General features: G+C 43.3%; 2 protein-coding genes across 3 annotated transcripts; both read left to right on the top strand.

Annotated features, from left to right (window-relative positions):
• The first annotated feature begins 2313 nt into the window (after positions 1-2313).
• LOC309699161 (uncharacterized protein) lies at positions 2314-7917 on the top strand. Of its 2 annotated transcripts, none has more exons than XM_082522042.1 (2): positions 2314-2710; positions 5719-7917. In XM_082522042.1, the coding sequence occupies exons 1-2, from the start codon at positions 2416-2418 to the stop codon at positions 7824-7826; spliced, it is 2403 nt and encodes an 800-aa protein (XP_082378168.1). In that variant the 5' UTR covers positions 2314-2415; the 3' UTR covers positions 7827-7917. The 2 variants fall into 2 exon arrangements, with proteins under 2 accessions (XP_082378168.1, XP_082378169.1); XM_082522043.1 differs by having other exon boundaries at positions 2636-2710; positions 5769-7917.
• A 1395-nt stretch (positions 7918-9312) lies between these two features.
• On the top strand, positions 9313-12251 carry LOC309698175 (uncharacterized protein). The gene is made up of 3 exons (XM_082520478.1): positions 9313-10491; positions 10636-10918; positions 11046-12251. Exons 1-3 carry the CDS (start codon positions 10025-10027, stop codon positions 11502-11504), a joined length of 1209 nt encoding a protein of 402 aa, XP_082376604.1. The 5' UTR covers positions 9313-10024; the 3' UTR covers positions 11505-12251.
• The last annotated feature ends 4890 nt before the right edge of the window (positions 12252-17141 follow it).

The raw sequence follows: 17141 nt of genomic DNA, 5'->3' as shown, positions 1-17141 counted from the left end.
TCCCAATTTGTGTTTTCACCTTCTTTTCCCCCCGCTTTTTTTCCTCCATGAAATCTGTAACAGTCAGTTTAAAGATTAGTTGATTCAAATAAAATGTCAGATATCTTCCATTTGAATCTTCTCAGCTCTGAGCACTCCTCCTCCTTTAAGTGACATGTATTTTCCCTCAAGGTGCCACAATTGGTTTTTGCTTCAGCAGCTGGTGGAGAGTCCGCTGACATGAGTGTGAAGGTTGTCTGTCTCTCTGCGTTAGCCTTGCGTCAGCCTGGTTACCTGTTCAGGTGTGCCCTTCTTCTCACCCTGTGGCAGCTGGGATAGGCTCCAGCCCCACAGCCCGGAGTGGGATCAATTCTAGTTATGATTTTTGGTTTAACCTTCAATATTTAACCATTGCCCTAAACTCGCGACAATCTGCTTTAACTTTGGAGAGAACTGAGCATTTTAAATTTTGAATGTTTTTATACAACCTTATTTCCAAAAAGTCCTGTAAATGAAATTTAGGGATATGTGAAACTGAAAGCTGAAAAGATCCATTTATGCGTATGATATTGATGGTTTCTATTTTTAAAGGTTGTGATTTAAAAAAGAGAACAGGGAGTATGTAAACAGTGCCGTTTCCTTTCAGTTACCTGTGGAGCTGAGCAGAGCACTGATGTGGTAACATTGATTTGACATTTGACATTGACTCTGTTGCATCAGTAAAATCTTTGCAGCACGTTCATGCCTCCAGCAGGTCAGGAGAGTCTGAAGGGAACCCAGTACTGTCGCTCTGAAGTCATTTGAAGAAGGAAAAACATGATGTTTGAAGAACACCACAGGTGGCCTGAGTTTGTTCAAACTGATCCACAGTCTTTGTGGCTTCAAGTTTTTTTTTTTAGCTGATTTAAAAAAATTTTTTTTTTTTAATGTTGGAGTGATGAGTAATCAGAAGGATTTAATAAGTTTCAAGACTTTTATTGTCAAATAAATGTGTGTGAAGAGTCAGTGTACAGTGCTGACCTTTCTTCTGTGGATTGGTTCTGGTTGAGGTTCGCAAAGAGGAGGCCTGGCCTCGGTCAGCAAACTGTTTACAGGCCACTGAGAGAGAGCATGTGCAGCTTCTCTCTGTGAGCAGGTGACGCTTGACTCTTCAGTCTGATAAAAAGGAGAGAGACTGAAAAACATGCAGCTCAAAGCTGAAACTAAGTGTCACACTGAGTCTGTGTGCATCTGTTTAAACACAGATGCTGTTTCACATCAAGCTCTGTGTGTATGTGTGTGTGTCTGAGACTGAGAGTGAGCTGATGTGTGGTGTGTTAATGTTTCAACCAAGGTGATGGCCTCAGAGTATTTAAAGATGAAATTATTCCAATTGTGGAGGTAAACACAGACGACACGAGAGCTCTCGATTAACACTCCTCGTTTATAACTCATCACCACACAACTCAATACTTTTCCCTCCAAAACACAGCAACAACACTTCCTGAGAACTGGGTGTGAGTGGAGCCCTCCAGTGGTCCACCACACAATGATGATAGCACGTGACATCCTGATCTCTGTTCTTTAGTGTGGTTTAAATATTGGAGTTTCCAAAATACTAGCTCAGAGTACTTCCTGTCTGTACAGTTGCTTCCTTCACTCAGACGACCTTCATCTTCTGTTCTGAGGAACATATTAATGCGAGAACATAACTGTGAGTGTCTCAGAGTAATCACATTACTGTTACTATTACTCTGACCTCATAACCCGAGTTATCCCCCCGCAGGGATAAAGTTTTCCTCTTTGGTTTGGCTTTAAATCCATCATTGTGACAGGAAAGGAAGACTTGATTATGCTTTCTGTTCACGTTTAACACACAAAACGGACCTTCACGTAAAGAAGTGGCTTTGATGATGAGCTGCAGATTTTATAACCAGAAGAGGAAACAAGTCACCACAGCTGAAAATTCATTTTTCTATACCTCTAAACTGGTGTGTGTGTGTGTGTGTGTGTGTGTGTGTGTGTGTGTGTGTGTGTGTGTGTATAAAATTTTATTTTTAAACAAATCGGAAAGAAAACAGAAAAATAAATACAACAGATATAGTAGAAAAACAAGTATAAGAAACCAAATACAGGCTGATATTTCGGATCTAACTTCTCATTTCCTGTGCGTTTGTTTCTTGCTTTGGTACTTTTACCCAAATTCTGATTGGCAGCAGAGGTCTAGACAGTTAAACACAGGGTTCACACTTAAAGCAGCTCAGCTGGTACATTTATCCGCCTTAATATAAAAACACTAGCACACTTTTTCCACAAAAAATAGTTCCTGCGCTACGGTCTCTCTCGGGAAGCGATGCGTCCTCCACTCCAGCAGGGTCGTGCTCTGGCTCGTCGATACTGAGCATAGCGGGTTTTCGGGCTGTTTACCTTCCTGTGGCCGCAGAGCTCTGAACCGGGATGTCTCTGACAGAATCCCCGCCAAGCTGCTGCAGACACCGGGCTTTGGCGGAGTCTGTGTCAGAGCTGCTGGCACGGGTTGCGGAGGAGGTTCTGGGCGCGTTGGAGACGCAGAGCGGCGGTTCTGGGTCCTCCAGAGGACCCGGCCGTCTGCTGCGGCCGCTGCTCGCCGAGCGGCTCGAAGCGGCAGCGCAGCAGATCGTCGGGCTGCTGGAGCGGGAGGTGGAGGAGTCCCGACGACAGCTGCGGCGGCTGGAGGCGCTGCTGAGCCCGGTGGTCCTGCTGAACCGGACAGGTGAGCTCCGTGTCTGCTGCCGTGGCTCTCCGGGCAAACAGGACCGGAGCTGTTCAATCAGAAATCGATATTGATCGGGAAGAGGTGACATCACAAGAGCATTACTGTAGTTCAGGAACAGCTCCGGAGAGTAAAAGGAAAAGGGCGGCTTATCAGCCTCACACATGGCAGAGAGACAAACAAAGACACTGTTTGAAAGAGTCATTATCTCGTAGAAAACCTCAAAGTCTGACTGCTCAGGAACCAATCCTTGTAATGCCACTGGGCAGCTACTTTAAAACACCAACTTTATTAAAACAAAACAAAACAGAAAGTTTGAAAGCTTTTTTTCCCTGCTGGCTATTCTCCTACTGCACATACTCAGAGGAACATCATAGCTTTATACAGGCACACTGCAGAGCAGAGACAGTAGGTACCATGATGGCGGCTGCTGGTTTGGCACAACCTGCTCTCAAGCCTTCAGATCAGGTCTCTGTACTCAAGAAACCATATGTGAAATGGAGAGGCAAGTCTGACTGAAACTATTTTCTCATTGGCTAATAACCAAGTCTTAGAAATGCCATGGCGCAAATGTACAAAAACCACGTTGTTTTACAAAGGCTTCTTCTGAGGTCTTATAGACAGGTAGTCAATAACCACGTCAGGTTAACCTGACACGTGGTTAGGATCAGGATAAAAACGTCTCAATCTCACAGATCTACAGACTGGTCTGAGACCGTCTAGCAACCACAGGATGTGAAAGGTTGCTGGTTACTTCCCTGTGATTTCTTTGTTTGCTAAAACATTGCTGCTTCATAGTTTGAATGGAAGTGATGGATTTGCGTGTAAACACTGTCAATTGCACAGCAACTGTTGGTTGCTATGTGTCCTATATGGTGGACAAGTCTTTAGCACATGTGCATAACATGATGTGAAAATCATTCAGGTGGCGGGCAGCATGAACACCCAAGTTTGTAAATGTGATAACCTGAGAACAAGGTCACCTAGAACTTTCAAACTGATACCATAAGTCTATCTGCTAAATAATAATAATAATAATTTTTCTTTTCTCATAAATTTAAGGCTTTCACTTCACCTCATCCACCTTTTTCGTTACTGTCTTTAACTTCTGTGGTCCTGGCACACTGTAGTACTAGTATGAATTTCGCTTTGTTCAGCAACAGCAACATGAAAATTAGAGAGAGCCAGTGAGAGCTGTGATTGGCCTGTTAACACGTGCTGCAGTTTAAACAGATGTGTTTAATATGAGACAAAAAAACTAATATCTGCTTTCTGTGATGACATTTTGTTGGCGATCGACTGTGGTAAATATGCATTGCTTGTTTAGTTGAATCTGACTGCTGCATTTGACACGATGGATCATGATTGTGCTGATCTCTGGTAAGGTTGGGCGATTGGACAAATATATAGACTACTGACAACAGGGCAGCCTATTGTCGAAAGTTTTTACAAGGGCCATTTATTTATTTATTTGTCCATGAGTAAGTTTGCTAATAGTGTCTGTTAAAGCTAACAGGCAGTCAACAGAAATAAATAATAGCGTTGTTTTAACAGCACCCTCCTTTAACTGCGAACAAATGCACCCTCCTCAGAGTGCACCCAAATGCAGCAGCGATTCATTTATTCAAACTCATAACAGAAAGAAAGAACCGCAGTAGCCTATGTTCAGGAAAGAAAAGCATTTTATTTAATTAAAAAAACACAATGGTCGGGAAGGAAACAAAGAGAAACTGGCCTCTTTTTTTCCATTATAACTGTGTTTACAGGCCGTTCCAGTGTTTATCTGTCTTACACACTCGACCAAACAACAGATAAGTTAAAAATCAAAATGTCTCTTCCAGCGAACATAAAAAAAAAATCCCCAATGTAAAGTTTAGTCTTTTGTGCTATTCGGCGCATCTCAAATAAATAAATAAATGAATGAATAATCCAAAAAAGTAGCTATATTAATGCTGAAACAAAGAAGAAAAGAAGGTAAAATATTCCCTCCAAACAAAACTTATAAATTCTTTGACAGGAAAACAAGCATTTTTACTTTATCCGGTTTTAGTAGTGTGCGCAGGTGGTTAACAATATTATGATGCGTTCTGAAGGTGTGCTTGTGGCTGGTATACACAGATATTTCCGTGCCATGTGTGACATCAATAGGAAATGTTTTTCATGAATTTTCCACCAAACCAGTGGATCGTCTTCTCTGTCTACGACCTCCTCGGTGAGGTAACAGTCCATTTCTATCTGCGCCTACTCCTGCAGTGTGCAAGTTGGCAATTAGTTCGTCCATGTTTGGACTTCTTCTGTGTTGTAAACGGGCAAATCAGTCCGTGCATTGTTACATCACTCTGCCCATCGAAAAGTCTGTGCATCCATGAATATATCGTCTATCGTCGGTTATTGGACTGACGATTGTCGGTTGGAAAATTTTTACATATCGCCCAACCTTATTCTCTGGACTACAACACTGTGTGGGAATTTCCGGCTTGGCACTTTTGTGGATAAAATCATATCTTTCTAACAGGAACTTTTGTTTTAAGTTGGGTTCTGCTTCATCATCTGTGGCCCCTTTACAATGGGGGGTACCGCAGGGCAGTACTGTTTTCATTGTTTCTCCTGCCACTGGGTATGATTTTTCAGAAAACACGATATTTAATTTCATCTATATGCTGACGTTTGCCAGCTTTATCTACCTTTCAATCACTCTGATATCTCCTCAATTGGACTCCTGCTTGTTTGTCTTAGCGATTTGAAGTCATGGATGGCTCCAAAAAATGCATCTAAAAATAAAAATCTAAAAATATTTCTGCTGTGCAGCACTTTGATCGGCTATGTGTTGTTTTTAAAGTGCTATATAAATAAATTATGAATGGAGCTACAGATGTGTGCTGCATTCAGGTGCTAGTGGAAACACTGAACATCTGTATTTCATGTTGTTTCACTGTTACTTTCTGTGTCTTTCATGCCGCAATTGCTTTTATGAACTGTTGACGGTTTTTTCTTTTTTTTTCTTTCAGACACATCTGCTCTTTGTAAGGTTGCTGCTAATGAAAGTCTCTGCCCACAGGCAAACTCCATCCACATGCCTTCACCTCTGCCCAGCCCTGCCTCCTCAGACATCACCTGTGCAGCTAAAAGTGATGACCACTGGAGAGGCAGCCAAAACTCACTCTGCATTAAAGGGACAGATAGGAGAACCACAGACAGGAAGTCCAGTGGGCAGAGACAGCGGACAGCATTGTTGGCGCGCCCGACAAATCAGCCTTGTGTCCTCTGTGGAAAGATTTTCCGCCATCGAGGGAATCTGTTGAAACATGTGAAATTGCACTCAGACTCCCCCGAGCATCTCTGCGGGGTCTGCAAGCAGCGCTTTGAGTCATCAGACAGTTTGTCAGACCATCTGAGATCTCACATGGAAACCATGAGTGGTGGAGGCGGGACCTGCAGGGTCTGCGGGAAAATGTTTCAGAACATGGAGACACACATGAGGAGCCACACTGGAGTTAAACCTTTCAGCTGCGTCCTCTGCCAGAAGAGCTTTCCCCGATCCGGAGCATTGAGGCGCCACAAAAAGATTCACAGCAGAAGAAGCACTGACCCTTGCCCCATCTGTGGACTCAGCTTTGCTCAGAGTGAACTTCTCCAAGAGCACCTGAAGATCCACGAGCACGGTGGAGACCAAAATGAGAAAGACAGCGGGAGTGAGGACAGTCAGCCGGACTCACTGAAGCCAAAGCGCGAGGGACCAATGCCAGATCTGAAGTCAGCAGTGCTCTACTGCAGAGTCTGTGGTGATTCGTTCCACAGTCAAGGCTTCCTTAGGAAACATGCCCAAATGCACTGCAGGGAGTCAAAGAGCATGTGTGGCATCTGCGGACAGCAGCTCGACTCGCCAGATGTTCTTCTAACACATTTGCAGTCACACAGAGAGACTGGTGGGACCTGTGGTGTCTGCGGAAAGACTTTCCAGAACATGGAGACGCACATGAGGAGCCACACAGGCCTCAAACCGTACCACTGCTTGGTCTGTGGCAAACACTTCCCCCGGCCAGGTGCGCTTAGGCGCCACAATAAGATCCACAGTGGTGAGCGCCCGCATGTTTGCAACTGCTGTGGCAAGACCTTCATAGAGAGCAGCGCTTTGAAAACTCACAGAAAGAGTCACTCATTAGAGGGTCAAGATGGCGAGTCACCGGCGCACTCTCACACCAGGACATCTGACATAGAGAATGCCAGAATGCCGCCACGCTGTAAAGTTTGCGGTGAGTCTTTTCACAGTAAAGTAAGTTTGAGAAAACATGCCAAAAATCACTCGGCAGAGTCTGTCTGTGGGGTCTGCGGTGAAAGTATGCCGCCATCAAAAACGCTCACAGAGCATCTGCAGAGTCACAGAGACACCGGCAAAATCTGTCACGTATGCGGGAAAACCTACCAGAACATTGAGACTCACATGAGGAGTCACACCGGCATCAAACCGTACCACTGCAGTGTCTGCGGGAAGTCCTTTCCGCGGTCTGGTGCTCTGCGGCGCCACAAGAGAATCCACAGTGGGGAGCGACCATATATCTGCGAGTTCTGTGGCAAGACGTTCATCGATAACGGCGCTCTCACCTTGCACATCAGGAACCACACCAGAGACAAACCATCCAACCGCATCTCTTGCGAGACATGTGGGAAGAGCCTCGCCTCCATCCACGTCCTCGAGGTTCACAGGAGGATCCACACAGGCGAGAAACCCTTCCAGTGCTGCATCTGCGGGAAAGCCTTCAGGCAGGTGGGAGGGCTGAATGCCCACAAGCTGACACACACAGGTGAGAAGCCATTCAGCTGCAGCCTGTGCACTAAGAGCTTCAGCACCAAAGGTTACCTGGAGACACACCTCCGCTTCCACAGGAAGGAATGCGCGTTTAGCTGCCACCTGTGCTGGAAGGCCTTCGTCACCAAGAATGACCTGAAAAAGCACCTGCTGATGCACAGTGGGGAGAAGCCATACAGCTGCCGGCTCTGCGGCAAGAGCTACCAGGAAAAGCGCTCCCGGGACGTGCACATGAAGGTCCACGCAGACGCCAGTGACGACCCAATCACGGAGCAGGACACTTTGCAGCCACAGCTGCTGCAGCTGTAGAGACCAGTCCAGACCAGTTTGTACTGGTTTTACTAACTGATCGGAGACAGAAAATATTTTCACAAGACCAAATAAAATCTTCCTGAATATGTATGTTTTTTGGTGTTTGCAATAAAAAAAAAAAGCTCCTGCAGGGCTTCAAAAACAGAGGGCCCTGAAAGGATCCAGTTCTTTAACCCAGGATTGTTTATTCTGAGTTCCACTGAATCCTGGGTTCCTGGTAATGTGCTAAAAATAATCCTGGGGTGAATGAGTCAACTACTTTCATTAAGAGTTTTTAGCTAATGAGCTCAAAACATGTTTGAGACCACAGGACACATTTCTGTTTTTTTCCAGCATTTTACTCTTCCCAAAACATTTAAACATTCAGAAATAAATAATTTGGTTTGATAAAATGTTCTCATAAGAAAATTAAAAACTACAGAAATTTAAAGGTGCACAATTTAAATGAAAAATAAAAATTTAGTTCATAAAACAAAATTATATTTTTTAATTTCATTTTCCAGTTTTCCTCCTAATGAAGCTACTGAGTACAAAGTTCTTCAGTTATTACATTAACAGTAGCCAGTGCTGTTCATTATTGTAGCAGTGGGGTGAATTTAAAACTTTTATATCAAACTGCTGCCATGTTTTGTTGTTTTCATGGCTCAGTCTGACTACTTTGATTGATGTAATGTAGTGACCTCAGAGAAGAGCAGCAGAATGAGTGTGTACATGACAAATGGTTTTACTGTCCGTTAAAAACTGCAAACACGAGTAAACCAGAAACGCTTTCTCGTGTCTGTTTTTTTTTTAAATTGGAAATTTGAAGACCAACAAAAGGAAGTAAAACAACATCATTAAAACTTGTCCAGTGCTTTTCTGTTAATACTCACTCAGTTACTGCTGTAAAAGTACCCCTGACCTCGACTTTTACTGCACTGGAGTTACTGTTTTTTGGGGATGACTGCCACCATCACCAAATATCAGGTTCATCCTGGGTCTCCAGAGCTCCTCAGGGACTTGGACCAGAATCTGCTGGTGATTTGAGTTTAGCTCAGAGAAACACAGGTACGGACCAATGACTGTAGAAACACGGACCCATATCAGATACCCTGCCTTCGGTCTGATCATAGTATCTGTAGAACATCAGCAATGAGAAACCTGGTGGTGACCTTCAGAATGAGGATCTTCATTTCAGTCTGAGAGGAGATCTGCAGCTTTGCAGCTCTAACCTGAGCTGATGAGGTGTCTCGTCCCTGCCAGCAGCCAGTGAAAGGAGTCTGCTCTTGTCTCAGTGCTTACTTACATTTCTTTGCTTCTGCTCACCTTTAGAGCTTTCTGCTCTTATATAGCTGTGGACTCCAGTCTGGCTGCTACTGTTCATTGTGTGAAAGTGCGTTTGAGTAGTCCATGTTTCTGATGAAGTTTCCTCACTGAGAGACATGACCCTGTCTGTGTATCTGTGTGGGAGCCATAATCAGAGCAGTTCCAGTTTCCAAACACTAAGGAAAGGAGTTCCTTTATTGTTTCCTTTAGCAAAGGCCACACTGGAGCATCCTTTGTGAAGAGGGAGGAGCTGAGATGGGTGATGCAATTTTACTGCAGTCATAGAAATTCCAAGCAGAGCAGAACACAGCAGGTGAATATAAGAAAATAAGATGGATTAAATTTTATAGGCTAACAGACAGAATAACTAAGTGAGACAAATTACTGTGATGTGTTCAGTCACAGCATGATGTACTTATAATGTGCTGTAATATATTTACAAAGACAGAGCCAATTCACTTCAGTAATAATAACTGCAATCTACCAAGAGCAGAACACTAGTCTCTATATTAGTTGTTACAGTTTTTCTCGATTGCTTAAACACTATAACCAGGCCTCTAAACTAAAATTTCAAAACCGTAACGCTATTGTTCAAAAAGCTCACCCATTTCCCTGAACTATAAACACTATTCCCTGCTTTGACACATGACTCAAATTTGGTGAACTGTTACTGCAAAACTCTACACACAAATCCCTACATTTTACAGTGCTTGTAGTCATTTAGAAAGCACTAGCATGCAATAATGTTAACTTAAGTCAGCATAGCTTGAGCTCAATTAGCACACAATTAACCAGGTGGAAACACTAGGAGTCAAAATTTAGCACACACCAATCAGAACCTGCGATGGATAGATAAAAGGGCCAAAGCCAGCTCATTCAGGTTTGAAACAATGGATCCAAAGAGATGCAAAGGAAGAGGACGTGGTGAAGGAGGAGGACGTGGTGGAGGAAGAGGACTTGGTGAAAGAGGAGGACGTGGTGGAAGAGGAGGAGGACGTGGTGGAGAAAGAGGACGTGGTGAAGGAGGAGGACATGGTGGAGGAAGAGGACATGGTGAAAGAGGAGGACGTGGTGGAAGAGGAGGAGGAGGTGGTCTAGGACAACAGGAAGGTGGTGGAGGAGGAGGGAGAGGTGGAGGAGGAGGAGGACGTGGTGAAGGAGGTGGAGAACGACGGCGACAAGGAAGGGGAAGAGCAAGGGCAAGAAGACAGTCAGTCTCGGATGAAATTCGAGCCACTTTAGTTGACCATGTCCTTGTCCATGGGATGACTATGAGGGAGGCTGGGCAACGAGTACAACCAAATTTGAGTCGCTTCACTGTTGCCTCCATCATCAGAACCTTCAGGGAGGAAAACAGGTAGGTGTACTTGCAGTAAGACTGCTTTGTACAGTAACATTTAAGTTACTGAACTTATGTGTCTTGAGTTTCAGTATGTTTCCATTATTTGCCTGTAAAATGAATGTGTGACAGTTACAGTAATGAGTGCTTCTATTTTTGTAGGACACAGAGACGACCACCTGGTGGAGGCAGGTTAAGGCTTTTGTCGGAGGAGCAAGAGAGGGAACTTGTAAACATGGTAATTGCAAATAATGTAATCCGCCTGCAAGAGATTCAAAGGAGAGTGATTGAGGATGATCATCTTTTTCGAGGCATAAATGCCATCAGCCTCTCCACAATTGACCGCATCCTCCGAAAGAATCAATTCCGGATGAAACAGGCATACCGAGTCCCTTTCGAACGAAACTCTGACAGAGTGAAAAACCAACGTGTGGAATATGTTCAGGTATGAGTTTTCATACTGTATAAAGTATTGTGTACCATCACAGCATGGCAGTTTATGCTGCCATTTCAGCACTCTTGAACTGTGGTTCAGGGTACCGATTGACTCTACTGTGTTATGTGTTTTGCAGAGAATCTTTGAGATTGAAGGACGGCCTGTTCCCCATGAAATAATCTTTGTGGATGAGGCAGGTTTTAACCTGACCAAAAGAAGGAAAAGGGGGAGGAACATAATTGGCCATCGGGCTATTGTAAATGTCCCTGGTCAGCGTGGGGGGAATGTCACTATGTGCGCAGCCATCAGCCAACGAGGGGTACTCCACCGCCATGCCGTACTAGGACCCTATAACACTATGCTTCTCCTTGCTTTTCTTGATGGTTTAAGACAACATATGTTCCAGCTGGACTACAGGGAACCAGCACAGCCAGAGCAGCCTCACTACGTTGTTGTGTGGGATAATGTCAGCTTCCATCGCGCTGCTCTGGTTCGTGACTGGTTTACCAATAACCCAAGGTTTTCTAATATCTTTCTGCCTGCATACTCTCCCTTTCTAAACCCGATAGAGGAGTTATTTTCGGCAAGTGTATGACCGAGAACCTTATGTCCGTGTTCACCTCCTTCAGGCCATGGAAGAGGCCTGCCTAGACATATCAGTAGATGCATGCCAGGGGTGGATCAGGCATGCAACAGGATTTTACCCCCGCTGCCTGGCTGGGGCCAATATAGCCTGTGATGTGGATGAGATTCTCTGGCCTGACCCAGACCAAAGACAAGATGCTGAGGTGGGATAATGTTTCTGGTGTGTGTTGTACTGTATAGTACATGAATGACAATGTGCTACTGTACATACATTGGTTGCGTCTTTTGTGTTTATCATGTGACAAGGGTTTTGAAGGGGAGAACCATAAGCAACCTATTTGTTTTGGAACTATTGTTTTGAATTAATTGTACCAGTGTGCAAAACTCTGTTGTAGTGTGTGTGTTTTTGAGGGCTTGTGTTTGATGTCTGAGGGCAAAGTTTGGTTTTTCAGCAGGAGTGAATAGTTTTGGGTGTAGAGCTTCATTTTGACCTGGAAATAGGATGTTTGGGAAATTGAGTGAGATGTTATGGATTTGTGTTTAATGTTGTGAGGATATGAGGCGTAGTTTCAAGAAATGTGTTTTAGCAATCGAGAAAAACTGTAAAAAAAATTAAATGTTGTAAACTGTTTCACCATAAACCTGAAATCTGTGTGAACAGCTGGCCTCCACAATGTATAAAAAAAACATTATTTACTGTCAGCTCACGAGCTGTCACAGTTAATGTTACTTTGCCACACCACGTTTTTAGTTTGGTTTTTTTTTTTATAGCACACTGCAACATTCAGACAATAATCTAACACATTGACACAATTCATTAAAAGATGGATTTTCTGCATTTATCTGTTACAGATTCAGTAGAGAAAAGTGCCCCTCAGAGTTCAGTTCATTTCTGCCTGTTTCAGTAAAATACAGTATTACTGGGGAGCAGAAATAAGTGTATTTGCCTCTAACACAGCATGAAAACTGAGTGAAGACGTTTGTGACAGAGTTTTGGTAACGAGCTCACAGCTTTGAGCCAATTATGCACTTGTTCTCAAGACATGTCCCCCTCATAAACCTTTCTAGTAGCAGCTATCACAACCACAACAGGCAGAAGAAGATTTTTTTCTGCGTTAGATTTCATGCAGTTTGCAGTAAATTGTGTACCACAGACTTTAGATCACGCAATTGTGAATTACAAATATTTTCCAAATCCATATGACATAAGGCTGCAAAAATCCTCTTGTCCACACCGTTCAGTCACAAACTGACTCTTCTTCAATAATTCCAGAAGCTTTGTGCCGTTATATAACTCAACTGTGTCCTTCTTCGGCTCCAAGCCACGGTCAGCATCTGACTTCATTTTTTCTGGACTCCACGAACAAAAGATTCCACAAAACCTTTCAGCTGAAAAACTTCATTAACAAACAACATTGGGCTGGTAGCAGCTCTGTGTGAAAAAGATGTGGACTCCTCTGGCTGTCAAAGAAGCTCTTCAGATGCCACTCATATTTTTCTTTGTAGTGTCTCACCTTTTAAAGCAGTTTTTGCTTTAGTGCCTTTTGCATTTTCTGCTATCGTTTGAGTGCTTGATGTGCTTAGGATTGGTTTTGCACAGAAGCAGTGAAATGACTGCACACAGTATGCGAACGTCCAGACGTCACACTGTTCCCGCATTGTGGGCTTTGTTGTTGTGGAGGTGTAATCAGTTTCCTGTGACAAGTGTTCCCTGTGAGATTAATTCTGTGTGATTATATCTCAGCAGACAAAGAATTTCCACAATTTCTATAAATAATAATGGCTTTTATTTCAGGCACTATTTACAGGGTTTAAAAAAACACTAATCCCTTAAAAATAAACAAATGATAAAATAGTCTGCAGAGGTACAAAACCATCACCTGCTGAACAAATCAGATAGCCCATAAGCTGGAGAGGAAATGGTGTGTCACTAATTTAGAAGATCTTCATTTAGCCTGGAAAAAGAGTTAGTTGTTCGAATTCATTCATCTGTTTATGCTCAGTTTGGTTTTCAGATCTCCTCGTTCATCCTCACAGCAGAGTCAGACCTGAGCCTTGGCACAACTTTGTGTACCGACTGGATCCTCCCGCAGATGGCTTCACAAGACATGGCTGCTCATATCAAATTTACCCTCAAGTTTTACCAGCCACTCTGACTCGTTTATGACACTAAAGAACCGTTAACGGTGATTGAGTGCTCCTCTCGACTTGCTGTCTGCTGTCTCCTGTTCCAAGTTTGGATGTTCATATTAAACATGTTTCTACTTCATGCTCCTCCAACCACTGCCAGCATCTTACATTCAGCAAGCTCTGTGCAGGGCCACCTCCTGAATTTTTTCAATGTATGGCCATATGGCGACCACTAAAAATATTGGGGTAGCACACCAATTCAAAACAGCACAGGGGTGTAGCAGGAAACCGTGAGGGTCATACAGGGAGTGCAGAATTATTAGGCAAATGAGTATTTTGTCCACATCATCCTCTTCATGCATGTTGTCTTACTCCAAGCTGTATAGGCTCGAAAGCCTACTACCAATTAAGCATATTAGGTGATGTGCATCTCTGTAATGAGAAGGGGTGTGGTCTAATGACATCAACACCCTATATCAGGTGTGCATAATTATTAGGCAACTTCCTTTCCTTTGGCAAAATGGGTCAAAAGAAGAACTTGACAGGCTCAGAAAAGTCAAAAATAGTGAGATATCTTGCAGAGGGATGCAGCAGTCTCAAAACTGCAAAGCTTCTGAAGCGTGATCATCGAACAATCAAGCGTTTCATTCAAAATAGTCAACAGGGTCGCAAGAAGCGTGTGGAAAAACCAAGGCGCAAAATAACTGCCCATGAACTGAGAAAAGTCAAGCGTGCAGCTGCCAAGATGCCACTTGCCACCAGTTTGGCCATATTTCAGAGCTGCAACATCACTGGAGTGCCCAAAAGCACAAGGTGTGCAATACTCAGAGACATGGCCAAGGTAAGAAAGGCTGAAAGACGACCACCACTGAACAAGACACACAAGCTGAAACGTCAAGACTGGGCCAAGAAATATCTCAAGACTGGTTTTTCTAAGGTTTTATGGACTGATGAAATGAGAGTGAGTCTTGATGGGCCAGATGGATGGGCCCGTGGCTGGATTGGTAAAGGGCAGAGAGCTCCAGTCCGACTCAGACGCCAGCAAGGTGGAGGTGGAGTACTGGTTTGGGCTGGTATCATCAAAGATGAGCTTGTGGGGCCTTTTCGGGTTGAGGATGGAGTCAAGCTCAACTCCCAGTCCTACTGCCAGTTTCTGGAAGACACCTTCTTGAAGCACTGGTACAGGAAGAAGTCTGCATCCTTCAAGAAAAACATGATTTTCATGCAGGACAATGCTCCATCACACGCGTCCAAGTACTCCACAGCGTGGCTGGCAAGAAAGGGTATAAAAGAAGAAAAACTAATGACATGGCCACCTTGTTCACCTGATCTGAACCCCATTGAGAACCTGTGGTCCATCATCAAATGTGAGATTTACAAGGAGGGAAAACAGTACACCTCTCTGAACAGTGTCTGGGAGGCTGTGGTTGCTGCTGCACGCAATGTTGATGGTGAACAGATCAAAACACTGACAGAATCCATGGATGGCAGGCTTTTGAGTGTCCTTGCAAAGAAAGGTGGCTATATTGGTCGCTGATTTGTTTTTGTTTTGTTTTTGAATGTCAGAAATGTATATTTGTGAATGTGGAGATGTTATATTGGTTTCACTGGTAAAAATAAATAATTGAAATGGGTATATATTTGTTTTTTGTTAAGTTGCCTAATAATCATGCACAGTAATAGTCACCTGCACACACAGATATCCCCCTAAAATAGCTCAAACTAAAAACAAACTAAAAACTACTTCCAAAAACATTCAGCTTTGATATTACAGTTTTTTCTGAATGCTTAAACCCTAACTGTGATTCCTGTAGCACAATCTCTAAAACTATTCAGACTTATAGCAAAACCACTCACTGAGTTTGCAAAACTAAAAGCACAAAAACTGCTTTGCACTCAGTTTGCAATTTTGTAACACACACTTTGCAAAACTGTAGGCACAATTCACTGCACAACACTCAATTACCAAATTTCCAACACACTCCTAGCAAAAGTATACACATGTATGGCTATCATTAACACTAATTTGCCAACTGTCTGGCACACTTTCACATGTGAAAACTTTTTTAGATAATCAGTTCACTTTGCAATCAGCCTAAGCACTATAATACAGGTAAGCTGTGTGTGCGGAGTACAATGGAGGGAGCAGAAAGAGTGAGAAGTAGAGGAGGCCGAGGAAGAGGACGTGGAGGTGAAGAAGTAGGATGAAGAGGACGACAAGGACAAGGAGGAGCAAGAGGAAGACGAGGAGGGAGGAGAGGAAGATGAGGAGGGGTGAGAGGAAGGGTAGGAAGAGTAAGAAATAGAATCACTGATGACATCAGAGCTACAATAGTGAACCATGTAATCAACCGTGGAATGACCCTGAGGGTAGCTGGCCAACGGGTCCAGCCTAACTCGAGCCGCTACACTGTAGCAAGTACCATAAGGACATCTTGAAATGAGAATCGGTGAGTACAGTCACTTCGCACAAAGATTTGTAGCACTGCCATATGCCAATGAGAAACACACCAATACCATTGATGTAAAAATACTGAAATTGTTACTTTACAGAATTGCTAGATGACCAGATGCTGGGGCAGAGGAAGCATGTTCACTGCAGACCAAGTAACCCATATAGTCATTATGGCGGTTGCAAATAATCCTATACTTGGAAATAACCACTTGTGTTTGTTTTGATGTGTTTGAATAAACACCAGTACTTGAAGTTTGGATCCCTCTATGCTTATGGATCTATGACAGCAGTATGAGCTCAAACTGACATAGCCTACCTTGTGCACAGAGAAAGCAAAAGCCAGATGTGTTTTGTATTCATACCATCAGTGTGCAGTTGGCGCATTGTGTGCTTAGTAGATGATGGCTTGTGTGTACTGTTTGATACGGAAACACCATTTTTACGAAGGTGTGAAGAGTTAATCTAGCTGTGTTTGCTTTTACAAGAGAACTACAATGTTTTGATTATTGGGTGACAGGTTTTCTTATTTGTGTGAAGAGTTTTGCAAAATTAGCCAATAGTTACAATAAATGTGCTTAAGCAATCAGAAAAAACTGTAATGAGTTTTTTGGGTTCATTGAGAACATGGTTGTTGTTTAATAATGAAATTATTCCTCAAAAATACAACTTGCCTAATAATTCTGCACTCCCTGTACAAAGTGACACAATACGAATGGCAAAATAGTATATGCAGGAATAAATAACGGTTAATGTTTCAACTCACTGTAGGGTGTCTTCCTCTCTCTCTAACCTCATGTTTATTAAAATAATACCAACATATAACAGCCTTGCTAGGGTGGACCAGTGCCCCCCCCCCTCCCCGGCCCCTCCTTGTGGCGACCCTGGCTGTATGATATCACACAGAGAGGATATCCTCACAGTCATCTCATCATAGTTTGTTTACCTGTATGAAGGAAGAAAAAAAAAGATAAAGTTTCTATTTTCAGATCAGCGTTCACTTCATACAGGAATCACAAGATCCCAGTATGAAGCTGAGCCTTCAGCTGTACCAGTTCAGTCCAA

The sequence above is a fragment of the Aulonocara stuartgranti genome (genome assembly GCF_965226115.1).
Source record: "Aulonocara stuartgranti genome assembly, chromosome: 22".
Taxonomy (NCBI): domain Eukaryota; kingdom Metazoa; phylum Chordata; class Actinopteri; order Cichliformes; family Cichlidae; genus Aulonocara; species Aulonocara stuartgranti.
The sequence above is the reverse complement of the archived record's forward strand: the minus strand, read 5'-3'. Positions and strand labels throughout refer to the sequence as shown.

What these genes read in the sequence shown, in the direction of transcription:
- LOC309699161 (XM_082522042.1), top strand. Translation starts at nt 2,416, where the DNA reads ATGTCTCTGACAGAATCCCCGCCAAGCTGCTGCAGACACCGGGCTTTG. An exon ending in GGTCCTGCTGAACCGGACAG is followed by an intron (nt 2,711 to 5,718) that starts GTGAGCTCCGTG and finishes TTTTTCTTTCAG; the next exon opens with ACACATCTGCTCTTTGTAAG.
- LOC309698175 (XM_082520478.1), top strand. Translation starts at nt 10,025, where the DNA reads ATGGATCCAAAGAGATGCAAAGGAAGAGGACGTGGTGAAGGAGGAGGA. An exon ending in ACCTTCAGGGAGGAAAACAG is followed by an intron (nt 10,492 to 10,635) that starts GTAGGTGTACTT and finishes CTATTTTTGTAG; the next exon opens with GACACAGAGACGACCACCTG. An exon ending in AACGTGTGGAATATGTTCAG is followed by an intron (nt 10,919 to 11,045) that starts GTATGAGTTTTC and finishes TGTGTTTTGCAG; the next exon opens with AGAATCTTTGAGATTGAAGG.